Below are 25,583 nucleotides of genomic sequence, written 5' to 3'. Positions count from 1 at the left end.
TCTCATAATGAGAATAGTATTTCAGCCTCTCAGAACTGATTAGCTAACTGTCTTGTTTCTCCACTTATTCTCATTATAGCTGCCAGCTCTAATTTAAAATATGATTACTAAGAGCACCATAGCACAATTTTAATTTTGAAATTATGGATATATTTGGTATCAATGAAGACGAAACACTGTCCATTGTAAATGGACATAGTCAATGTGCTGCAAATAAATGATAGTCACATTTATTCCAACCTCATGTCAGTGTTACTTGAGATTTAGTTTACCAACAGTCTTGGCTTTCTGATCAAGTTATGCAGCTTTGTAAACGGGACCTTTCACTAATGCTACTATTACCAATGCTTTTACAGCTATTTTACTCTGTAAACTGCCCTTGCACTCCAAATAAATTGATCCTGTTCTTTTGCCTTTGCTCAAGCATTGGTTGTGTTTTGGTTGCCTTCCCTCAATGCCATGTCCGTCCCTCACCCATGTTCTCTATTATTTCCAGATTTTCTTCCCAACAATCTAAATCAAAAACCCAACTCAAAACTTACCTCCTTAGGGGCCACCGAAGAGTACCTCCCACATACATTAAAATACCTGCATCCTGGAAATGATTTTGCATTCATATGGTCTTTGCTACATCAATGTACATATACACGAATTACCTGTTTGATGACATCTAGGTTATTTTTTCACGTTTCATATACAACTACCCCTCTACCCAAGCAGAAATTAAGTTACAGAATAGCAAGGGCAGGCCACTCACATCCATTGTATAATTTGGACTTAATGCAGAGACCACACAATAGGACTCAATGCAAATTTCAATATATGAAATAACATGGAAATATGACTAAAATTTGAACTCTACCAAAGCTACTGTAGAATGAGATAGGATGACCCACACACATGGAAAGTGCCGGTTTTTGGTGGCACTTCACATACAGCAGCTCCCACTGACAGAGCATTGCCAGTTGTGGATGTCATTCCTTAACACATTTGCAGTTCATGTATTACTTTGCCCACTACAAGTCTGCTGCCCAAGATAACCTGGTAAATTATATCCTACAGGTCCACATTTCAGAAGCCCTTGCCCTCTGTACAGGCCTTTGCCCTAATTGCTTTGGTTCCCAATATTAATTACAATCCTCATAACATCTTCCAAATTCTTAAGCTTTGCAGCTAACCTGGGATTCCCTTTTCCTTCAACCTTATCATCCCTACCCTGGGCACAACATAAATACTAAATGAAGAGACTGCTTACCAATTACTCTGAATAAAAGATATAGAAACTTCTAAACTATCAGAGCAATGGAGATGTTATTTATGATTAAATAATGATACACATGACTATTAATTAACAGTTCCTTTGAGACCTCCGTGATAAAATTGATTCTACTAAAAAATTCAGAGCCAGGTGCAGTGGCGCCTGCCTCTAATTCCAGCTACTTGGAAGGCTGACCCAGGATATCTCTTGAGCCCAAGAGTTTCAGATCAGCCTTGGCATAACAGCGAGACCTCATTTCAAAAGTCCAGGTTCAGGGTGCTATGGCCATAGACTGAATTCAAAGAGTCTACTGAGGTTGGAGAAGGGAAGACCAGAGGGAGGGAGGGAGGGAAGGGGTGGAGTCTTGGTGTGTGACACACCTTTTGGGGCGAGAAACAATTATAAGAGGGACTTTACCTGACAAATGCAATCAGGGTAACCCGGTTTCTTGTACTCTCAATGAATCCCCAACAATTAAAAAAAGAAAAAAAAAAAAAAAGAGTCGCCTATATTAACAATAATGTTTCATGTCTTAAATATCAAGCATAGCTTATCCTGTTACCTTATTACAAAATAAGCTTCAGCTTTCATAGCATGGGGCAATTTTAGATGCACTGTTAATATACATACTAGGGTACATTAGGACAATAAACATTAATGTTTTCCTATTCGTTATGTAGTATAAAACAAAGATACATTATGAAACCATTTCTAAATCTGCAACTGTGTAAGATAATTTTCATCTATTACCTCTCAGTCCCACTGCTGTTGTAAATAATGCACTTGAAAATATCAGGGAAGAAGATCTCTTTCCTCACCTTACTACCCTCACTACCTGTCAACTATTTTAATAAATCAATCTATAGAGATTATGGATGTTAGCAGCACCTTATAAAATTGTACAGCACATAGCCTGCACGCGATGAGGGCTCCACCACTGCACTCACAGGCTTGGAGAAACAGATCGCTTGCACTGTTTTCACACTCATCTATGGCAAGTGTTCCCTCTGACTTCACACCTATATTCCTAAATTACCTTTCCTTATAATCTTTCCCTTGATATAAAGGAACTGAATTAACTTTAAATAAGACTTTAAGAAAAACCTAAGTAAAAACTGCACATTGCCTCTAGAATGCAAATTGTACTCCAAGTTAAGAGTTTAGCTCTTTCTTAGAACAACATTAAAAGTAACAACAGAAAAGCAAGATACTACAGCCACTTGTGCAAACATCAAAGTCTCAAAACTTGACATATTTCTAATAGACTTACAATAAAAGTCACAAAAACAACATTTATAATACTGGAAATCGCTCCAAGTGCAGAAAAGTGAGCAAGCTGTCACTGACAGTCACATGGGGATCAAAAGGCTTCATAAATGTTACAAATCTTACCAAGAAAAAATATTCACATGTGAGCAAAGTAAAAGTACACATACCAAAGCAACCTCCATCTACCTAGAAATATAACAAAAGTGAAAAACAAAACTATAAAAACATAAAATGCTGACTTAAACGTCAATGGGGACTTCAATAAAGCTAATGAAATCTGGAAGCCAAATGACAGATTTTCTGTAATATATATAAAAAAAACTTTCTCAACTGATAAAATGAGATGTGAAAACAATTTCATGAGAATTTGTAAAACAAAAATGTTATTGAAGATACTTTGACACTTTCACGGTCAATTACCTGTCAAATTAACTAGGCACCTTCAAGAGAAGGCTTAGTTTAAGTGTTTTTCCAAAGCTATGATAACTGATTTCTAGGTGTACATAACACAAAACATTTCATGTATAAAGAGTTATCTGCAAACTATATGTTTTATGAAACTGGACCGCTACTAATACCACATCCATACAGAGCCTCAATGTTTCTGGGAAGAGAAATATACAGGAATCACGGTCAGACCTTCAGTATAGTAGGCATAGACTCCTACTAAACCATCTCAGAATGATCCCTAAGGCAACATCCCCAGAGGAAACAAACAACTTGGACACAGCAAATGTCACCAGGGGCAACGTGAAGGAATAACCCATATATAGCACTGGCCTGTCACTCAGCCTGAAACGCCACTCCTTCCTCCATCTTATTAAAGTACTAACTTGCAAGCATTTGACATCCAGCCAGAGAAAGAATAACTCATGTCGTCTTTTAAATAATTAGATGGGGAGTCTAAAGTCTTCATGAAATAGGTTAGAACTCCAAGTCCTCTTTCTTCTAGAACAGCCGTTTTCTGAACATTAAGTTCCCTTTCCAGAAGTTAGAACAAGCTGTTACTCAACTAGCTGGTGACAGCTGGCAGGCAGGGAAGACCACCACTGGCTTCCTCACTGCTCCAGGGATACGGTCTGTGACTTAATCGGTACGGCAGACCTTGTTATCAAGATGATGGAGTCACAGTTAGGGTTCTCGTCAGGATATACGCATCTCAAATCAGTATTACAGCATCATTTACATTATGATAAAAAGTATTCAAACTTAGCCTTTGAGATTATTAACTAAATTGTAGAAAGTTCAAATAACTGAATTTTAAATAGGCATTAAAAGTTATAAAGACTACACTCTTTTTATGAAGAATTTTAATATTTATTATGAGGCAACACACATTTATACACATGTTCTTTAAATGAATAAGATCTTAAATTGTATATAAAGTATAATTTTAAACATATAAAGCACACATATAAAGAAGTCTAGAAAAAACTAGAATATTAAAGAATGATTATCTTGGATGAGAGGATTTCAGATAATGTATTTTTCTTCTATTTTTGTAAATCTATGTAGTGATTGTTACTTTTTATATTAGAACCGCATATAATCTTTTAAATATGCCAATGCTTAAACAGGGTTTGCCTATACTTTCTTCTAAATTCTAAAATAGAGAACCAGACAAAACCTCCAAAAAGGAACTGAAGAATAGGTCCTGGGTTTGAAGTACTGGAAGAGCTTTACTGTTCAATTCTCTATTCCTCCAGGAAAGAAAATTCTTGGAATAAGAAGAGCTGGTTCCCAGGGTGACTGTAGGTTTTCCGGGCAAACTTCTAAGAGGTACAACCGCCCATCTTCCGTCTCTGCTTACTAGAGTATCCTCATTCACAACATGCAGGTACAATGATTATACCCATCTCAAAGGAGACTTAAGAAATTTAATGATTTAACATATACCAAGCATTTAAAATGGTGCCTGGCAAATAGAAAACACTGTAACAGGCTTAGCTACTTTGCCATAACCATTTTGCTATCAACATTATTATTAATACTACAACCATTACTGCCACTATAACTGCTGCTACTACCACCACCGAGGCTATTATCATTACCGTGACCATTGCGGCCATTAGAGTGTCCCTCTTACATGCTGCCGTTTCCAAAGAGAATAATACTTGCCAATTTGACCTCAAAGAAGCAGAAGGACAAAGAGGCCCGAGAACTGCACCAGAGATTATTTTTAATTAGCCGCAGTATGCCTCTGGCATGCCTTGGCTGGTGTTCTGGCCACCAACAGCCTTCCCATCCCCTTCTGTTACCACACCCAGGTCCATCTTTCTGCACAGTGTAAGATGACCTCTCTGTCTCATTGACTCTGACTTTTTATAAAAATGTGATCACATCTTTAAATAGATTCTTTTAAAAAAGATTTTTTTCTTTTTCTTTAACACCAACTGCCCGGGAGAGGATAAAACAGATTCTTAATTAACCCTAAACTATTCAGAATTATTTACCAAGAATATATTTGAATATTTATGTAGAGGAATTAGGTGATACTTTAAGAAATTTAATCTATTTAAATGTTTATTTAATAATTCAAAATAAAAAAGTTAAAATATGAAAACTTTTGTCAAAATAAAAATTTTTATTTGTGAAAAGCACATAAGAGGAAAAAAATACCTACTGAAACTCAGTAACTGACACCTTTGGGAATTTGAATACAGGCAGTCACATATATAACACATGTACCCTGACCCTCTGTGACCACAGCTGATTGCAATAGGGATGTCCATCTGCCCCAGGCCAGACCAATCTGAGGACACCCTGAAGAATCCAAAGGAAAGACGCAGGCCAGGCAGGCCATTCAGACATTTGGGACCTAAGATCCCAAGTCACTAGTACATAAAAGCCAAAGTCACAGGAAGAAAGAAATGAATGGCCTTAGAGAGGAAGAAGCCAATTCACAGACGAACACAAAAATCAGAGACCATATGGTCCTGAGAAGCAAAAAAAGTCAATGACAGCCCCTGCCTTTACTATTTCTAGTTCCGTGTGATCTTAATAAATCTTTATGATTCTGCTTGCTATACTCTTAAAAGTTAGTTCCCCTTTACCTAAGCCACCTTGAGATCGATTGTAATCACAAGCATGTCCTCAACACAGCAGGCATGATCATGTAACAAAAGTGTATGTCACCAGAATGTTTTCTATCCTTGTCTTTTGTTAACGAAATTGGAAAAGTGCTTACAATATAAAATAATCATGTAAAGATTTAGATATCAACATTCTAAAGTACTTCCTTGCTTTATAACAGTTGAAGAAGAAATAGGAAAAGAATTTTGCAAAAAGAACTCAATTCTGGCTCAGTGCCTGTAACTCAGTGAGTAGGGCACCGGCCACATACACCAAAGGAGGCAGGTTCAAGCTCAGGCCTGGCATACTGAACACTAATGACAACTACAACCAAAAAATAGCCAGGCATTGTTGCAGGCACCTATAGTCCTAGTTACTTGGGAGGCTGAGACAAGAGAATCACTTCAGCCCAACAATTTGAGGTTGCTGTGAGCTGTGATGCCACGGCAATCTACGGAGGGCAACATAATGAGCCTCTGTCTCACCAAAAAAAATAATAATAATAAAAATAAAAACTCAATTCTGCAAAAGAATTTCCAGTTTTATGGATAATCTATTATAGAATGTCTATACAATACCTGCTTCTTGGAAGAAACATGGATTCTTTAATGAACACGGAACCGGAGAGAAGAATATACCAGCAGGTTCCAATATCATCAGGACTGAAAAAGAAAGGTAACAGATCAGATGGTTATCTACAACAACAACAACTCTCTCTCTATATATATAATGCAAAGTATAGCACCCAGGTTACTTGCAGAGTCATAAAGATCAATAGCATAAAACACATACATAAAAACAGCAAAATTAATAATAAACTAAAACTATCAGCATATTTAAATATTTTAATTGATCCTATAGGACTTATCATACCTACCAATCCAAGTTTTCCTTTTTCAGTTAATTTTTTGAACAGGAAATACTTTCAGTTGCTTCAGAGGCCAAAAATGTAAGAGGTATCAGAGAACCTCAGTATTCCCGTCCTTTCCCCTTTCTGTAAATCTCCTACATTTTTCACCCTTCTTGGGTATTCTACCAGAATTTCTTCATGTATATACACACATAAATGGACATATATTCTTATTCCCTCTACTATTTTTTTCAAACAAAAAAGATAGCACACTCTGTGTACACATTTCTTTGTGGTAACTCCAGTTTCATCAGAAGCAGCTTTCTTGGGCATTTTCGCAGATGCAGAGCATTCCGTCCATTCCACTGCACAGAGGTGCCAGACGTGGACAGAAGCAACCCCCATGGACAATCATATGCAATGGTTGTAATCATATACATCATACAATGCATAAAAACTGCAATGAATAATCTCACACCTGCAATGAATAATCTCACACATACAGTAGTAATGGAAGACAAAGTCCCAGAAAGGCAACTGTTGGATCAAAATTATGGTACATAGACCATAATTTTTTTGTTTGTTTGTTTTTTGAGAGAGAGAGTCTCACTCTGTCCCCCTTGGTAGAGTGTTGTAGTGTCATAGCTCAAAACAACCTCAAACTCTTGGGCTTGAGCAATTCTCTTGCCTTAGCTTCCCAAGTAGCTGAGACTACAAGTGTCCACCACCACACCCAGCTAATTTTTTTTAGTAGAGACAGGGTCTGGCTCTTGCTCAGGCTGGTCCAAACTCCTGAGCTATCCACCGGCCTTGGCCCCCCAGAGTGCTGGACATACCCTGTCATTTTGATACATGTTGTCAAATTGTCCTCCACAGGCAGTTAGCAATACATACGCCTGCCTCCTTCCCCACAGCCTTACTAATGAAGTCACAATTCAAGAAATGTCCAATAATTTTATGTTGAGGCCTTTTTTTTTTTTTTTTTTTGCAGTTTTGGCCAGGGCTGAGTTTGAACCCGCCACCTCTGGCATATGGGGCCAGCACCCTACTCCTTTGAGCCACAGGCGCTGCCCTTGAGGTCTGTTCTGGGTGCTTCCAATTCTTCAGGAAAAAACGACAACAAAAAAAAAGATCCCTGCCCTTGTGGAAATTATATTCAAGTCTCCTGAGAAGAGGACATCTGAGCACAGGAGCAGAGTTAGCCAGGAGGATCCTGAAGGGATCAGGCATTCCGGGTAAAGGCAGGGAAGGGCAGGAGCATGCATGCAAAGGCCACAGGATGACCCTGCCCAGCAGGGAGGCCAGAGTGGCGGAAGCAGCCGAGGTAAGGAGCAAAGGTCCCATGTCAAAAAAGGCACCGTGTCATGGGTACCTTTCATCAAACTTCTGGATTTTTGCTAATCTGCTTGGTAAAAGTGGTATCTCAGTTTAATTTTATTCATTCTTCTTATTATAATAAGAGCATCTTTTTTTTCTTATGTTCATGGTCCACTTCTATTTTTTCTGTGACATCAGTTCATTAACTAATATTCTATTATCTGTGAGCCTTTTTCTTATCTAGGAGAGTTTTCTAAAAACTAGCCTTTTGAAAGCATGAGTTGTGAATACCCTTTTTCCCGGTTTGTAGCTTACCCTGGGACTTTGTTTCTGGTGCTTTTTGCCATATGTAAGTTATTTCATTTTATATGGTAAGGTTATCGATTTATTAATCAGGATATGGATTTGACTACTTTTAAAACAAAACAAGAATCTAAAAAGAGCATGATTTAACCAGGTAGCAAGTTCATTGTCTGTCACGCACATGATAGATTGAGCACGAGAAGTCCAGGATAGACAGAGTATCTTCAGGGTGCTGGGGAGCCAGGCTCTTTCTATTTTGTGGCTCAGCCATCCTCCACCTGTGGCTTCCATCTCATATTCCAGGATGACAGCCCCAAATCTCACTATCACATCCACATTCTAGCCAGTGCGAAGGGCAGAAAGGAAGCATAAAGCAAACCCATTTCTTTTAAGATTATGACACAGAAGCTGCATACTAAGCTTGCCTCATATCCCAAATGCATATTGCAAGGAAGTCTTTAGCAATTTCTACCAAGTCCTCACTTTTTGCTTTTTTGTTGTTTTTATTTTGTTACTGTTTTTGTTTTTTGGTAAGTAAATTCACTGCAAAAGCTTTTTTGTAAGGGGCACTAGATTGCATTTACAATTCTAAATGTTATTTACTAATACCATTTCCATTGTGCTATTTGCTTCCAAAGTGAATTATCAAAAGTGTATCTTTTCCCTATAAAAGATGTTTAACTTCACCAAATTATTAACCAAACTCATGACCACTGACCTCAACAGTACTGTCTCAATAAAGAAAAAATAATTAAACAAAGCTTAGTTCTAGTGAAGAATCATAAAAGTGAAATAATTTCTCAAATGGAAATGAAAAATACTTCAAAGAATAATTTCTATCTTTTTCTCTCATATTTTTAATCATTAGCTTTTGCAAAGAGCAGTCATTTACCTAGTCTGGGGGAAAAAATTATTTACCTTTTTTAATATAAGATGGCAGCATTATTATTAAATTCTGATTTATGACAAGTAAACATAACATGTTTTGCCAGATTCAAAACTAGTAAAAAAAAAAAAAAAAGTTTAATAACAAATGATAAAACATTGAAATAAAAAGCAGGGGGGAAAAGAAATATTTTGTAAACTTATTTTAATGTTTTTACAATGTTCCCTTTATCATCAAAAGGTTAGTTTAGGAAAGTAAAATCTAGGGGGCGGCGCCTGTGGCTCAAGGAAAGTAAAATCTAGGAAAAAAAAGGAAATTAAGGTAGTCCCACTTACTACGTAGCCTGGGCCAAGAGAACTAGACCTGCTGCAAGTATTAAATGAACAATGATTATCAAAATCAGATAACAAATATTCAATGACAACTAATGTTGTGTTAACAGGTTAAAAAGCACAATAAATGGCACCAGGATCTAGATCCGCTGTGATGTGAAGAATATAAAAAACACTTTATGGGAGCAAGACATGATTGCAAGAGGGACTTTACCTAACAATTGCAATTAGTGTAACTGGCTTATTGTACCCTCACTGAATCCCCAACAATAAAAAAAAAATATTTTAACAATGTACAAATACTGGGGCGGCGCCTGTGGCTCAGTGAGTAGGGCGCCGGCCCCATATGCCGAGGGTGGCGGGTTCAGGCCCAGCCCCGGCCAAACTGCAACAAAAAAATAGCCGGGCGTTGTGGCGGGCGCCTGTAGTCCCAGCTGCTCGGGAGGCTGAGGCAAGAGAATCGCGTAAGCCCAAGAGTTAGAGGTTGCTGTGAGCCGTGTGACGCCACGGCACTCTACCCGAGGGCGGTACAGTGAGACTCTGTCTCTACAAAAAAAAAAAAAAAAAAAAAAAAAAACAATGTACAAATACAAAAAAAAAAAAAATACATAAACTGGGTTTTAGTTATTTCATATCTGTTAACTGTGAAGGCAAAAATAAGGTGGACAAAATAAGTGCAAGGCTTATAAACTCAGCACTGATCATAAAATACACATGAAGTGAAAGGCAACCAATGTTGAAGTGGATAAAATTCCATGACAGTGAATACTCTGGCACCGTTAATAACCACTGACTACGCTGCAATTGGGGTTGGTTCTTCAGATCAGAAAATCTGTGGGAAAGATCTAGGGATATGAGGTTAAGAACCTAGTTCTCTCAATCTCTATACTTACTGCAGTTTTGTTTATCTGATAGATGGTCTGTTTCTCTACCTTCCCAAAAGAATCCAAAGTTAACTTGCCAGAGTTCTGTTAGGTTGAATAGGTATTTGCAGAGAATGACGATTCGATCAACAAACATCTGTTAAATTTAGTGAGCACCTGCTACAATCTTAATTCATTTACTGCTGAGTTGTGTCTTTGAAGGATTCAGGTTTTATTTATAAAGTAAACTAATTAACAAATCATTCAAAAGCAATGAGTCTTATTTTAAAGATGTTCTAGAAATAGCTGTAAGCTAGAAAAATCCTCTCCTCCCTTCCTAGCCATGCTTAGTTTCTGTCATGAAAATTCCTTGTTGGGAGATGATGCCATTGTCAAAACCTGTTTTATTCGACCTTAATAGTTCAGAAATTCCTTTTTAATATTTATTATTGACCAGGTTTTATGAAACCGTCTGGTGCAGGACCACCAAACAGACACCATTAGCTTTTTGTGATGAACATTCAGTTTGGGGCTGTGTTTCGGTACTTTACCTTTACCCAGCTGTTACATTAAATGCTTGACATTAGCAAAAAAGAATCCATTTTTCATCATGGTTCGCCTTCATGGCACGACAACAAAGAAAGGCGAGCTTTGAGACGGTTTGCCTTCTGACACGTGTTGAATTCATGCCGAATCCATCTATCTGGCTTCTTTACCTTGCGGATTTGTCTCAAATGGGCCAATGTTGTTAGAACAGTAACGTCCAACCTTGCTGCTAATTCACACACAGTTGAAGTGGATTTGCTTCCCCTACAGCTTTCAGCTCATCCTCATCCACCCTGGTCTCAGATCCTACAAGTCGCTCATTTTCAAGATGAGCCAGAAGGGAACTTCTCAAACTACTGACATATGCACTTTCCTTGGCCACAGCCTTCCAAACCCTTCCTTCACATTTAGGCTGTCTGCGCTGCATTCATTTCATGACAAAACTCATATTCAAAACTAATACAAATTTTGGAATTATCTACAGTTTCCTGAAAATCGCTCTAAAAAATTTTTGAAAGATAATCAAAAGCCAAATGTACATGTGAAATAACAAGGATGCACCTTCCCCAAAAAAATAAAACAAGACATGTCAAAGTGAAAACGTCAGAGATATCAGCTGTCAAACTTAGCGCTGAAGGGAATCGGGACACTAAACCACGTACCAACGCACTGCACTGACTGTACTTGCCTCAGGCAGGCAGTGTTTTGGGGTGAGGTACACCCTGCTTCCCATCTAGGTCTACCACACTCCCTTCCCTCATTGTGGCTGCTACCATGGGGGGTTTGCAGCATTTTCATATGTACAAAGTGATGACAGTTTTCTAATAGGAAAGATGAAACTGAAATTATGACAACACTTAGTAATAGCATCATCAAACTTTTCAAGGCTCATAGGGTATGCAAACTGAGACCTCCTTTACAGACACACCTACAATGAACCCAGCCAGTTAACAGGAGACTATAAGTAAAAACAATAATAGTACAGACAGTCCTCAATGTATGGTAGGTTTTTCAACTTTATGATGCTTCCAGGGAAAACTCATACAACCACTGTCAGTACAGTATTCAATAAGTCACAAGAGATAAAACAGGCCTTGTGTTAGATGATTCTGCCCAATTGGAGGCTAACGTAATTTAACGGGAGCCCATTTACAGCAGTTTAGGTGTATTAAATGCATTTCAACTTAAGACATCACACCATCATAAATCAAGGATCACCTTTAGAAGAGTAATAATAATAAATATCTAGGACTAACCCTGAGATTCTGTTCTGTCTAGCAGCTCTCATGTTTTTCATATGAACATTAAAAACACAAGTTCCCAGACTTGACCTATTCTACCCAACCTCCCAGTTTCTGATCAGTAGGGGGAGATCCAGCAAAGCACCTTGAAATCAAACACCCCAGGTGATTCTTATGCATGGGGCTTGTCAACTTTGAAAAACCTTCACACACAGGAATAAACAGCAGGAAAAAACAAGTGTTTTTGGTTCCCATGCAATTAGGTACATGTGTTTTACTAACGAGTGCTATTTTAATTTTTCTCAAATAACTGTTTTATGTTTTTGGATTATGAACTAAAGAGTCCCTTCTTCAAGGGTCATTGAAGTGGTAATAGCCATTAAGCCATTCTCAATTCTCCAAAGAATCCTGACCGAACATTTCTAAATAATCTAAGTCTTACCCAAGTATGAGATGGAAGTGAGAAATTTGAAGAGTGAGAGGTCCGTACAGGAAAGTAGTACTGTGCAAATCTCTCTTACTTGCCAAACACTCACTAAGAAAAAACCTATGTCGTCTCAGAATCTCAGCATTTGACTTCACAGGATCATGAGCTAAAAACAACAATGGACAACTAATGTGATTCCAAGACATCTTATTCTACAACAGACAAAATAAGTCCAGGGGTGTGTGTGTGTGTGTGTGTCTTTATACGTACACACACACAAAGCACTCTAAAGGCTCTCATTTTTATTTCTCATCAACAGTGAGGACCTAATACAAAACAAAATATAAACAGACCATCACTAAACAATCACCTCAACTTCCAGTACAATCAGATAGAAAGCCTATGAACCAATCAAAAATGTACGGTCCCTATTGGGTATTCCAAGTCTACACTCAGCATTCCAGTTTAGTGATTCCACACTTTTCCACCTATCCCACCACTCCTGACCAGCCGTTCTCTGGCCTGTTCCTTCCTTCCCAATTCTGCCAGTCCGTTCAAGATGTTTGCTTCTCCCCACAACTGAATCACACTGTACTTTAAGGAATGCCTCTAACACTACATTTTAAAGAAAATATTCTCACTCGACTGTTTTCTAAACTCTAAAATACCTATTCTCTGCATTCATTCAGTTTTATATATTTTTTCTAGTGATTTCTATCCCTGATGGATCTTCCTCCAGCTACCCTGAATTTCTAAGGCGGGAACTGTGTGTCACATTCAGCAGACACACCGACAGTGAACACCAACTGGAGGGGGGGGCAACAATTTCTGTTATCATTTGCTCAGCTATGCTGAAGAAGCCGTGAATACTTCTGCTTATACCACATGGCTCCTTAACAAGAGAAGTCCAAAGCCCTCGGCACATCTCACAGAGAGGGTGGTGTGGTGCTGCCGAGAGCGCAGGCTGTGGGGCACACACTCTTTCTTCCATGCCAGCCCCATGTGATACTGATGAAGTCAATTCCAGCTCCACAACTGTAAAACAGAGAGACCAGTGCCTTCTTCACACAGTGTCTTTCACTGAACGGAGCGGCATGGAAGAAGTACTGTGCATAATGGCTACGCCAGTTCTCGTCAGCTCCTCTCCCCTCCTACAACCGTCTCCGAAAGGGCCAATCTGCAGCTTTACCGTCCGCTCCTAAGCCCCACATTCCCTATGCCGCAGCGTCATGCGATTCAGCCACACCACACTTTCTTTCCACTTGTGCCTCAGAGCCTCTGAGCAAACCTGCTGCCCCAGCTTCTAAATAGTACCTTTTGTCTGGCAAACGTCAAGCTCCAGGTTAACTACCACCTCCTCTGAGAGGTATTTTGGTATATTCCAAGTAAAGTGAGTCATCTTCCTCCCCGCTTCCCAGAGCACTCTGAACATGCTCAGGAGAAGCAGCTGCCAGAGGATCATAATTATTTATAATGGCTTTCTCCCCACTAGCTTTTAAACTCCTATAAACTCATCAGTACTCCAGTATATACACTATATAATGATTTATTGGCATTCAGATATTTTCTTAATGAATGAGATAATGAACTGAACAGAAACCAATTGAGATCAGGTATTAGATATCTGGAAGTCAAAGATGTGCCCTTCAATTTCCCAGTAACTGGAAAAACAGGCTTAAAGCAGTGCCTCTGCAATATCCTAGGGATCCACTAGGTGGCGATGTCCCCACGGGAAAGAGCTAGAGGTGCAGCTCCCCTTTGCTGCAAAGTAGAAAGCCAAGTACAAGTGACCGATGAAAATCTGAGGGGGGGACTGGAAGAATAAAATGTTAATTTTTTTTTAAAAAAACTGATTCAATCAGTAAAGACAATCACTAGAAAGTAGTTTTGTGAAAGGCTACTTTATTTAGCTGTTAATACAGTATGAAAACTTAAGTGAAGCCCCTTCAGCACATGACATAAAAAAGCCCATTCTGCTTATGACAAAGAAGATGGGGAGCTGACTACAAAAGGGTAGAGAGTTGGATCAAAACCGACTGGTGGGGGGTGGGGGAAGACAGCAAAGCAGTTGTCACAAACACAAATATCTGTCTTTTGGGAGAGTGGGGGGCAAACAGAAGCCGAAATAATGCTACCCATGAAAAACCCAAACAATTTAGGACCAGACGTTAGTGCTTTACCAGATGATCCTGACAAAATACAGAACAGAAAGGGATTCTTCCCACGTTACAGGAGCAAATACAGCACTGGCATCAGCTCAGAGGTGGCCCAGGGCAGTGAGCAAGCAGCACTCCAGGCTCCATACAGGCAGCACTAACAGGGCATTAAACACAGAGAAGCAAAATGATGGCACTGGCTTTGTGAGTGAGAATCGGTGAGACAAGCCGGGTGGAATGCCCAGAAATGGGGAAGAGCCAGGGACAGAGCTACTACAGAAGGGTTAGTTCAGCCGAGAACCACACATAGCATCAAGTGTCAACTTGGGAACTATTTCAGAAAGTGCACATTATACCCACCCCACAGCACCACAGTCAAACAACAAAGCTGTTGGCTTCCAGGAAAAAAGATCTAAATCCCCTAGGACCACGGGCCCTACGTCTTTACCTGAAAAACCACTGAGGGAAATAAAATGAAGACTACCAGAGGTTCCGACAATTACCTGGAGACAATGGGCAAGGAATCCAGGAAGGCCCCCAGTGACCAAAAATAGAATACCTGTTCCTTTTCCTGTCTGCTATTTCACCGACATCATCCAACCAAAAGGTAGAATCAGAAAACAAAGTCTTCCTAAGCGTCTTCTTGTCCTCGGCTATCTTTCTGCGGGTTTCCCCTCCCAACTCTCTCTTCATCAAAGCCTTTGTTGAAGCTGAGGGCCTCATTTTTCTCCTTTATACTGTTCTAGTCTTTCACCAGCTTAGACTTTCATTTTCCCATAAATGATCAGGAAAAAAAAAAGTGAAAATAACTGTACTTATTTACAACAAATTAGCCTCTATCCTTTCACAGGAGTCCAGAAGACAGTTTAGCTCTGCAGCTTTTAATACTGAGAGGCCCTAGATGACACACTTCCCACTTCTTTCTACCACAATAGCTACTGCTGTTGAGGACAGTATGATTTTCTATGAATGTGTTCCATGGGTGACAATGGTCACCTTCCAGTATACAGATGACTTTTCAGATACACAATAATTTTAATCTTTTTTGCAAATACATCACTTCTATAACTGGATTTACCATAAATTCTAACAGTTATTTGTGTGTTTTTGCTTCTCTGATAGGGCTTTAAGCTAAATACTCAATGACAAATCTGTATTATTTATTTTTGTATACCCAATGGCACCAAGTGGCCCTAACAATGACATCAGGCCAAAAGAAATGTGAAATATACCTACCATTTTTACTAAGGCCTGAAGGAGATATCATATTTTAAAAGACTCTACCAAAAGTTAAAGGCGTTGGCATTTACATTTTCCACCTTCAGAAGAGCAATATTTTAAAATGACATCATTCATAATATTACTTATATAAGCATATAAATTATGTGTAAATTCCCACTATACGAAAACAACATTTTTGAAGGGTAATTTTAGCTTTTTTTATATATAAATTCTAAATTGTAAGAAAATTATTTCCTTTATAATTAAAAACTCTGAAGGGGTGGGGGGAAGGCACCATTTTAACATTAAGTTTTTCAGAAAATCCTTATTCAACAATCAACAGCAACTCATTTATAGGAGCCTGGGACCAAAAACAGGGTAAGTCAGTCAGTAGCATCAATAAGAACTCCAAAATATGGATGAAAATGTTAAGGATATTTCAGCTTGTTATTGAAAATACGGGGAACATAGTGAACATCTATTTTTTTAAAAAATCATGACAATCACATAACCAGCAGAGTGAACAATATGAACTACTGAAGAACTAAGAAAACCAGAAATTCTGTAGGCTTGTTAATTAGTTGTGCTTACTTTGATGGAATTCGCTTGAAAAAAATGCAATCAAAGAATGATGTGCTGGAAGTTAAGTTATTCGATAAACTTCTTTAATGGAAGAAGAATGTCAATATAAATTACATATGTATTACATCAAATCAATGATTTGGGATAGAGGAATAAATCCCAAGGCTCCAGGAACAATTTAATAGAGAATTCATATCTGAAAAATTGGCTCTTTTAGAAAAATGTTACTCTTTTGAAAATCTGTCTTTTAGATGTTATGCACTACAATTTCATCTTCACAAGCAATTTGTTCTTCACCTAGAGTAATCCAGGACTCAGAAAGTTTAAAGATAACTTACACGGGCACTCTAGGAGGCTGAGGAGTGTGGATCCCTGAGCTCAGAAGTTTAAGACCCGCCTGAACCAGGGTGAGATCCCGTCTCTACTAAAAATAGAACTAGCCAGGCCGTGTAGCCAGTGCCTGTAGTCCCAGCTACCAGGAGGCTGAGGCAGAAGGATGGCTTGAGCCCAGGAATTTGAGGTTGCTGTCAGCAGTGACGCCCAGGGTGACAGAGTAAGACTCTGTCTCACCAAAAAAAAGATAACTTACACAAGTTATCTATATACTTAGAAATAGAGTCATATTCAAAGCTGCCTAACTCCACTAAAGATGCCGTCTCTACATCAAGAGACTGCAACAACATTGCAAAACCGTTTCTGGCAGCACTAACCCACGTTTATTGGGAAGTTTATGAAGTAAACCATATTTTTCTAGTATATACTACTTTAAATAGGTTTTTATTCCTGAGATAGTTTCATAGAAATTTGATACAAAGAATCTAACACCTAAAGACATGTAACCAGCCATTTTAGGAGGAAGCTAGACCATAATGCGGGTCTTTATCTACAGATCAAAGGAGTTCCTGCCTCTGAAACAAGAAATTCAAAGACTAACAGAAAATCGACCAAATGTAAATTTCTGTGCTAGGCATGGCAAATGAAAACTTAAAACATAACCACAGTCCCTATCCCCATGGAGTTTGCAGACTAACTACATTTTTAATGTCTTTAAATAGCCTTCTGTTCAACATAAAAGTAAACCATTTTAATTTAAAAATAGTAAATATAAAAATATCACCATTGTCAAGAAGCCTAAAAGTATCACTGTATAAATAGAACAATCCTTAAGTATACATACGTGTGAGCGCGTGTATACGTGTGCCTAAGTTTTCACACTTACACACACAGTGATTGTGTGTGTCTCAATGTGCCAGGCTTGGCAGCTGAACACCCTTGTCCTATCACTCTATAAAAAGGCTAATTCTCTAAAGGTACCATTTTTTTTTTCTCAAATAAATGAAACCTTAGTAGGTCTCGCCATTCACGTATAGCAAAATTATGGAAATGTGAATGGAAAAGATACTTCAAAGCAGTGGTTACATCTGGCTGGTAAAAAAGGAAAGCAGATTTGAAGCATCTTTTTTCTTAGGAAAAAAAATTAAAACAACCTCTATGTAGTAGGTATGAGCTTTTACAGTAACTTAAAAACAAGACTGTCATGTAAAATAAAATAAAATCTTGCCCACATCAGAAGGGGGAAAAAATAGTGCAATAATCGGATGTGGGAAGAGTCAGGAGAGTGTAAGAAACTCAGACAGAAGACGTCGCGGCTCACGTACAGTGTGCACAAAGATGCAGGTGAGAGCAGAAATAACAGCATCGTGCAGGCACAAAGACAGCTCTTTCTCCTGGAGGCAGGAGTGGGACAAGAGGCAACTGCAGATACAGATAAATTAGGGTATGTGAGAACAGAAAGCAAGAGTGAGGCAGAGTCGGGGGGGGGGGTAGGTGTGGAAAGGCAAGCAGGGCAGCGGGAACAGCACTGTGAAATCAGAAATGCAAGTCAACAAGTGCACAGGCTGCTAAAAGCCACGAGCTCCGCTGAGGCTTGCAGTTCTAAATTGCACATTTACAGATTTAAATGAAAATGTTTTAAAAGACACAACAGGGCTCAATGCGGCTTTTATGGAGGAACAATTTCCTCTCCTGGAATAGAGAGAGATAAACCCTTTAACAACATGCTACAAAAACGCTTTCGGAAACCAAAGGATTCGGGGATTCGGTCTGACGTACGTGGAAAACAGGCATTGAGGTCTAGAGTTCCATGTATTTATAATCTGAATACGTGTGTGTGCACTTAGAAATTTTTTCCAGCGGTTGAATTTCTGATCCAAAAGTTTCGAGTACTTTAAATGTAATTACATATTGAAATAAAATAGTGGGGTGGCTGGCCATTAAGGAAAAACTAAAGCAGACGGTCAGATCTAAAAACTCAGTTTTGCTGTACTAGGAGGTAGCCCCAAACTCTCAGCATTTTTGAGAACAAATTCCCAACTGGCAAGTCTTTTGCAACTTGATGTAATGCTGCCACTCTGATGTACCCAGGGTTTTACATATATGTTTCCCATTCTATACTTAATTTTTAAATAAAGACAAATATAAATGAAGGTCTCTCAGGTTAGGAATTTATATTCTCCTCTTTACTATTCCCAAGACAGAATAAGACATAACACATAGTAGATAATAAACAAAAGAAGACAGAAATTACACGGTAGACTCTTTCATCCTCTAAAGTTCAAATAATTTCATCTAACTTTCAAATGCAAACAAATACTTTTCAATTCTAAATGGACAACTCTAACTTTTAAAAATGCGGTTTTACCAGAACCACAACTCTTCCCCTAATCTCGGTACAATTTAAAAAGGCATTTTTGTCTTCTTGTTGATTTATATTAAAACAAGAACACCACGGGAGTTAGAACATCACCTCAATGACATAAGGAATGTTAGGAGTATTCCTTCCTAACAAAAGTTTAAAGCACCTAAAAAAAAAACAGGAGACCAAAATGTAAATTATCAACACAAAGATGGTAGTGACAATGATGCCTGCAGTAACATTTCTGTGCACTTAACCAGGGGTGAACTGTACTGAGCAACCTGTACATATTACTGCATTTATCCTCACGCCAACCCCGAAGAGTAGGAACTATTATGTTTCTACCTTACAGATGAGTAAAATGAGGTGCAAAAGTAGATCAAAAGAGCATTATATTTACCTGGTGAATTACATAACCATACACTTAGAAGTCACCCGCACACACACATAATAAGGAAAATGACTACTTATCTCTTGGTCATAAAACCAAAGTCTAAATGTCTTTGATATTCTGACTACAGTATATTCTTTAAGCTCAAGGGAGAACAAGAATGAACATGTTATTTCCCCCCCACTTAATAACAGTACCCCCAAACGGAGTCCTATTAATTAAGTTATCACAGATTTATATAGACCACAGGGGTGGGTGTTCTTTAATTTTCAAGACAGCGCTCACATAGACTGTTAAGAGCAGAAGCACGTCTACTCAAGCATCACAGAATAAAATAATTCAATTATACTAATCACAGGATTGGCCAAATACTAGAACGCTGACTATGTGAATCTCCAGTTAGTCTCTGTGAATTTTTGGTCTTATGAAATCGTAATGTACTGAACAGACTTTTCATCACTTACAAACACTGTCGGCTAATTCTAACTAGCCAAATATGAGCAACTGCTAAAATGAACTCTGGCTCCAAAGTCAAATGCATTCAATTTAGGATTATCTAAAGTATGGCTTTGTATTATCAGCACAGTTCATGTGTACTGTCTAAACTGACTTAAAAAAAAAGAAGAAAAGGTATAGGCTTAGGCACCCGTAGCTCTGTGGTTAGGGCACCGGCCACGTGCACCAGGGCTCATGGTTTCGAACCCAACCTGAGCCTGCTAAATAACAATGACAACAACAACAACAACAAAAATAGCTGGGCGCTGTGGCAGGCACCTGTAGTCCCAGCTACTTGGGAGGCTGAGGCAAGAGAATCTCTTAAAGCCAAGAGTTTGAAGTTGCCATGAACTGTGACACAACCACACTCTACCAAGGGTGACATAATGAGACTCTATCTCCCAAAAAAAAAGGTATGTTTAAAAAGACTGCAGTCAGGCTCAGTGCCTGTAGCTCAAGAGGCTAAGGCACCAGCCACATCCACCAGAGCTGGCCATTTCAAATCAGCCCTGGCACTCCAAACAACGACAACTACAACCAAAAATAGCTAGGCATTGTGGCAGGCGCCTGTAGTCCCAGCTACTTGGGAGGTTGAGGCAAGAGAATTCCTTAAGCCCAAGAGTTTGAGGTTGCTGTGAGCACTGCGACCACGGCACTCTACCCAGGGCAACAGCTTGAGAATCTGTCTCAAAAAATAAATAAATAAATAACAATAAATAAAAAGACTGCAATCTATAATGAGCAATAAATAATAACAGAGAGGGAGTCCTGATAACGTAGGCAGAGCTGCTAAGGGGTTTCAGTTGTCAGCATCACCCCTTGGGGAGGACAGGGTAAGGAGAGACTGTTTGTCCCAGTCTGGACGCAAGCATTATCATTTTTTACAGTGCCATGGCATGAAAAGGGCTAGAAAATGCTGGTGACTAGGATAAAAGCTGAGGCTGCAGAATCAAAACATCCAGGTTCAAATCCAGGTCCCACTTCAGATAGGTCCTTATCCTGGGCAAGTTCCTTATCTTCTCAAAGCCTCAGTTCCTCCATGTGGAAAACTGGGCTGTAAGGATAACAGCTATCTCACAAGATATCTGGGAGGGGTAAGTAAATTAATGCACACAAAGCACTTATCAGCGTACCTGGGACACAGAAACTGCTTGCTAAATGTCTGGTGTCACTTCATCATCCTCAACACTGCCCAGACCATGTTTCAGATGGAAGAACAAAATAACAGGAGGTTGAGGCTTATTGCCACTAGACTGCTTTGATAAACATCAATAATAGCCATCAGAGTTTCCACCCCTGATTTTTGTACATCCATTCCATTGATAGCTTCTGACCACTCCTAAAAGACACAAACACTTAAAATATTTTAAGTTATTTACACTTCATTTCTTCAAGAATACGGACATTTGCCTCTGTTTTTAGTTTTCTCATTACCAATTGTGCCTTGGCTATTTACTGTTTTTATGTTTGATGTATGTTCTTTTAGACTCTATCAATGGATATTCACAGCTGCCTGCTGAACACAGTTTCGTAAGTTACAACTTAAGAACCATCCCAGTTCCTATCCACCTCCATCTTCCTCTAAAATCCATCCTGACTGCCTTGCTCCCTCAGCCTCTGCCTCAGTTCAGATGCCCCCCACCACAGACTGCTGGGCCATTTCTGCAGGCTCCCTGCCCAGCCACTCTGTCCAGCCCATCCTCTGAATTTTCATACAGCCGCGGGAAGTATCTTCAAGATAGTAGGGGTGGGAGGCATTTGATCACATCATTTTGCTGCTTGAAAACTAGCCCCCAGAGGCAGGTGCGGTGGCTCTCGCCTGTAATCCTACCACTCTGGGCAGCTGAGGCAGGTGGATTGCTTGAGCTTAGGAGTTTGACACCAGCCTGAGCAAGAGTGAGACCCCGTCTCTATTAAAAATAGAAAAAACTAGCTGGGTGTTGTGACAAGGGCCTGTAGTCCGAGCTACTCAGGAGGATGAGACAAGAGGATCTTGAGCCTAGGAGTTAGACGTTACTGTGAGCTATGATGCCACAGCACTCTACCAGGGTGACAGAGCAAGACTCTATCTCAAAAAAAAAAAAAAAAGAGAAAGAAAGGTCCTTAACAAATACAGCAACAATCACAATAGATGGGCGTTATTTAGATCTCAAATGAAATAAGCTGCAAAAAAAATTCTGAGACAAAAAACTTGAATATTTTTATGTTATCAAAGAGTTACATGTTAAGACATGGTAATAAATAATTATGGATGACTTGATATGATGTCTGGGATGTACTTCAAAATAATCCAGTTGGAGTCAGAAGAGGGAGAGTGAAGATGCAACAGCTGGCAGTGATTTCACCATGTCGGGTAATGAGTATTTGGGAGTCCACAATTGTGAGCGTAATTTTCCATAACATAAATGTTATGCAGGAGGTTTTGAAAAAACTCATGTCTAGTTGCATGAAGAATGGGGCCTCTTTTTTAAACAACACAATCTCACAAGCACATGCGACTGTGGCCTGTCTCTTCTCTTGATCCATTGCCCCTCACCTCACATCAGGCCACACCCCTTCACCTGTGTCCCTTTTCTGCCAAAAGCCTCTCTAGACTCCTGGACACACTTTTGAGACCCAGGTCAAAGGGCCCCTTCTCTGAGGCTCTCCCCACTTTCCTCAAGGGGCCCCACACAGGTCTCAACACTCCGCACACAGCTATTTTGGTTTCTTAGTTTTTGTTATTGTTGTTTTCCCTTTATATTCTAGTTCTACCTCCCTCCACAGATTACAGATTCCTTAAGAGTAGAAACTATGGGTTTTTTTGTTTCAACAAATATTCCCTATAATATGCCTGGAAGGTAGTAATTATTTAAAAAGCGCTTTGAGAAACAGGAGGAAAAGTCGACAGAATAGTCATGGCAAACATGGCAGCTCACACTTGGAATCCCAGTACTCTAGGAGGCCAAGGCGGGCAGATCACCTGAGCTCATGAGTTCGAGATCAGCCTGAGCTAGAGAGAGAGCCTTGCCTCTAAAAATAGCCAGGTGTCGTGGCGGGCACCTATACTCCCTTGGGAAGCTGGGGCAAGAGAATCATTTGAGCCCAGGAGTCTGACGTTGCTGTGAGCTATGACGCCACAGCACTCTACAAAGGGCAACATAGTGAAACTCTGTCTCAAAAAATAAATAAATAAAATAATTTATGGCTAGGACATCATAGATATCTTTAATATGCCAGTATTTGTCTACTGTATATTTATCACCTTCTTAAAAAGTCACTGTTAAGGAATACGCTGCACATCTTGAAAGGAGTATCAGTATTATTTAGAGATGAAATTACACCCAAAGAGATGTGGACAACTTTATTTTCCTGTTTCAGAAATACAGGTATGAACTAAAATATGGCCTGCATGCTGCTATCTTCACATTTCATCTAGTATAATTGTGGAAATACAAATTTTATTCTGTTGGAAAAACTGTATACTATCTCTCATTTCATAATGATAATGGGCAGCACCTGTGGCTCAAAAGGAGTAGGGCGCTGGCCCCATATGCTGGAGGTCGTGGGTTCAAACCCAGCCCCAGCCAAAAACTGCAAAAAAAAAAAAAAGTCAAAATACTCCACAAAATAATATCTCTGACCCAAACATAAGGAGTACAAATGTAACTTATCAGGAAAGGACCCTAAACCATTTTATGACAGGAAACAATCCAAATTTATCACATTTCTAATGCTGAAAAATACCGCAGAGATAAGTGAATGGTACCTCACCCAGCTGTTTCTAACACTCCTTTAAATTTCAGGTGCAGGGGCCACACCTCCTAGGTGTGGGACACAACTACGACAGGGCCTTTACCTAACAAAGGCGAACACTGTCCCCTCATCATTTGGACCCTCATATTAATCTGAAATTTAAAAAGTCACTGCTTTATATACATTGTACAAATGGAAAAGAAACACCTACTAGTATAAAACTTCATTCGCTTCATGTCTCTCGTATCTCACAGTTTCACACATTAACCTGCAAAAGAGATGAAAGACGTTGAGTTTGACGCCTGTCATTAAAAACACACGAACAGTTTTTAAAAACTTAAATGAGCTGTGCTGTCCAGAAAGATTACTTTATATGGCTCGTCACAATCATTTATTATCTTCAAGATGAACATTTTTGGTGCCCAGGTTAACAAAATTAAATAAAACAAATTCTTCTAGCAAAGTATCTTCAGGAATGGAAGAAAAAGTATCCAATGTACTCAGCTCTACTATGAAGCTAAATTATAGCTTTCACATGAAGGCTATAACCCAACTATAGCACAAGATTATGGGAAAAGGGCCAAGGAAGGGGAAAGGGGGGAGTTTGGTGGAGGGAGGGTAATGGGTGGGGCCACATCTACGGTGCATCTTAATGTACACAGCTATGATTTAACAATAAAAATAAATAAAATAAAACAAAATAAAATCTGGCAAAGACATGCTAAAGAAGAAAACCTCTTATAAGATGTCAACTCCCCTGTGTTCACTGTACAGGGAAACGAGGTGTATGTGTTTTATACTTTGTGAATGGCATGTGGACAAATTAGTGTTCCCTAACGTAAACAGAGAATGAGGAGGAGTCTAAAACTTAGAAAAGAAAACCTATTAATGTAAAAAGTGATAACATCATTTACAGGGCAACATTAATATTACTCAACAGAATGGAATTTCAGACAAATGCAGGCTTTTATTAACTAAGTATTTTTATTACCAATACTAAATGGAGGTTTTAGAACCTTAAAGATTTATTTCAGGTGATTCATCCTGGAGGAAAAAATTGTGAAATTCTAAAAATTATAGAAAATACAAAAGCTTAAATATTTTAAATGACCTAAAGTACAACTGCAGCTTCAAGACACATCCTATTATATTGAGCCAATTAAATTTTCTCCAAAAGACAGAGATGCAAATCAGAGAATGATGATTTGGCCCTTAAAAAAATGAGTATACAGAAAAAACTGGCTGTAAAACTGATTATTTCAACAGCTCCTCCACCTTGATCTAGGGGGCTAATATGCTCCCACCTGTAAAACACCGACATCAACCCACATCCACATGTCTTCTGTTTGCTAAATCCAAGAAACTGCTCCCTGGGGTACACTTAATCCTTCTTCCCACTGCCCCCTGCCTACTTTAGGGGTCCTTATCCCCCATCTTATCCTCCAAACATTCCAACTAACTCTCACTGCACTCCAGGAGGCAACAGTAAATCTCAAATACACATCATTAAACACACTTTCTTCTTTAATAAGCTGAATCACAATTCTTCATAGGAAGGGATGATAGTCACGAGTGATGAGTCTAAAAATACTTGGCTTTAAATTAAGTAACAGGCTCTGCCTTGTGTCTTGTTAGAACAGAAGGGTCATGGCCTCAGCCTCTTTTTTCCCCATCCTAAATCTCTTTCCTTCCCCTGAATTCCTACAAGATTACCTCCTTCTCCCACATCACCATCCATCTCTCTCTCTCTACTGAGTCAAAGCTCATTAATACAGAAATACATCTCAGTCTAGCGCCTCTTGCATTACCTGCATTTTGCTTTTCCCATTACAGAAAACTTCCTTTTACAGTTTTCTATATACTCCATCTCCACTTTCTCACCTTCTTCCCCACTCTCTAACATTTGACCTCTGAAACTTCAAAGAAAAGTATCTAAAAGGAACT

General features: G+C 39.1%; 1 protein-coding gene across 6 annotated transcripts in view; it reads right to left on the bottom strand.

Moving 5' to 3' along the window:
• The window catches only part of RAPGEF2 (Rap guanine nucleotide exchange factor 2), a 299,942-nt gene that overhangs the window by 156,961 nt on the left and 117,398 nt on the right, over positions 1–25,583 (bottom strand). For all 6 annotated transcript variants that reach the window (XM_053583632.1, XM_053583658.1, XM_053583668.1 and 3 more), the window contains exons 3-4: positions 23,851–23,907; positions 6,178–6,261 (exon numbers count right to left, since the gene is read on the bottom strand). In XM_053583632.1, the coding sequence (XP_053439607.1) occupies positions 6,178–6,261; positions 23,851–23,907 (141 nt within the window). The remainder of the gene's footprint in view (positions 1–6,177; positions 6,262–23,850; positions 23,908–25,583) is intronic.

The sequence above is a fragment of the Nycticebus coucang genome, chromosome 1 (assembly GCF_027406575.1).
Source record: "Nycticebus coucang isolate mNycCou1 chromosome 1, mNycCou1.pri, whole genome shotgun sequence".
In the NCBI taxonomy this organism is placed as follows: domain Eukaryota; kingdom Metazoa; phylum Chordata; class Mammalia; order Primates; family Lorisidae; genus Nycticebus; species Nycticebus coucang.
Note: the sequence above shows the minus strand (reverse complement) of the source record. Positions and strands in the feature narration are given on the sequence as shown.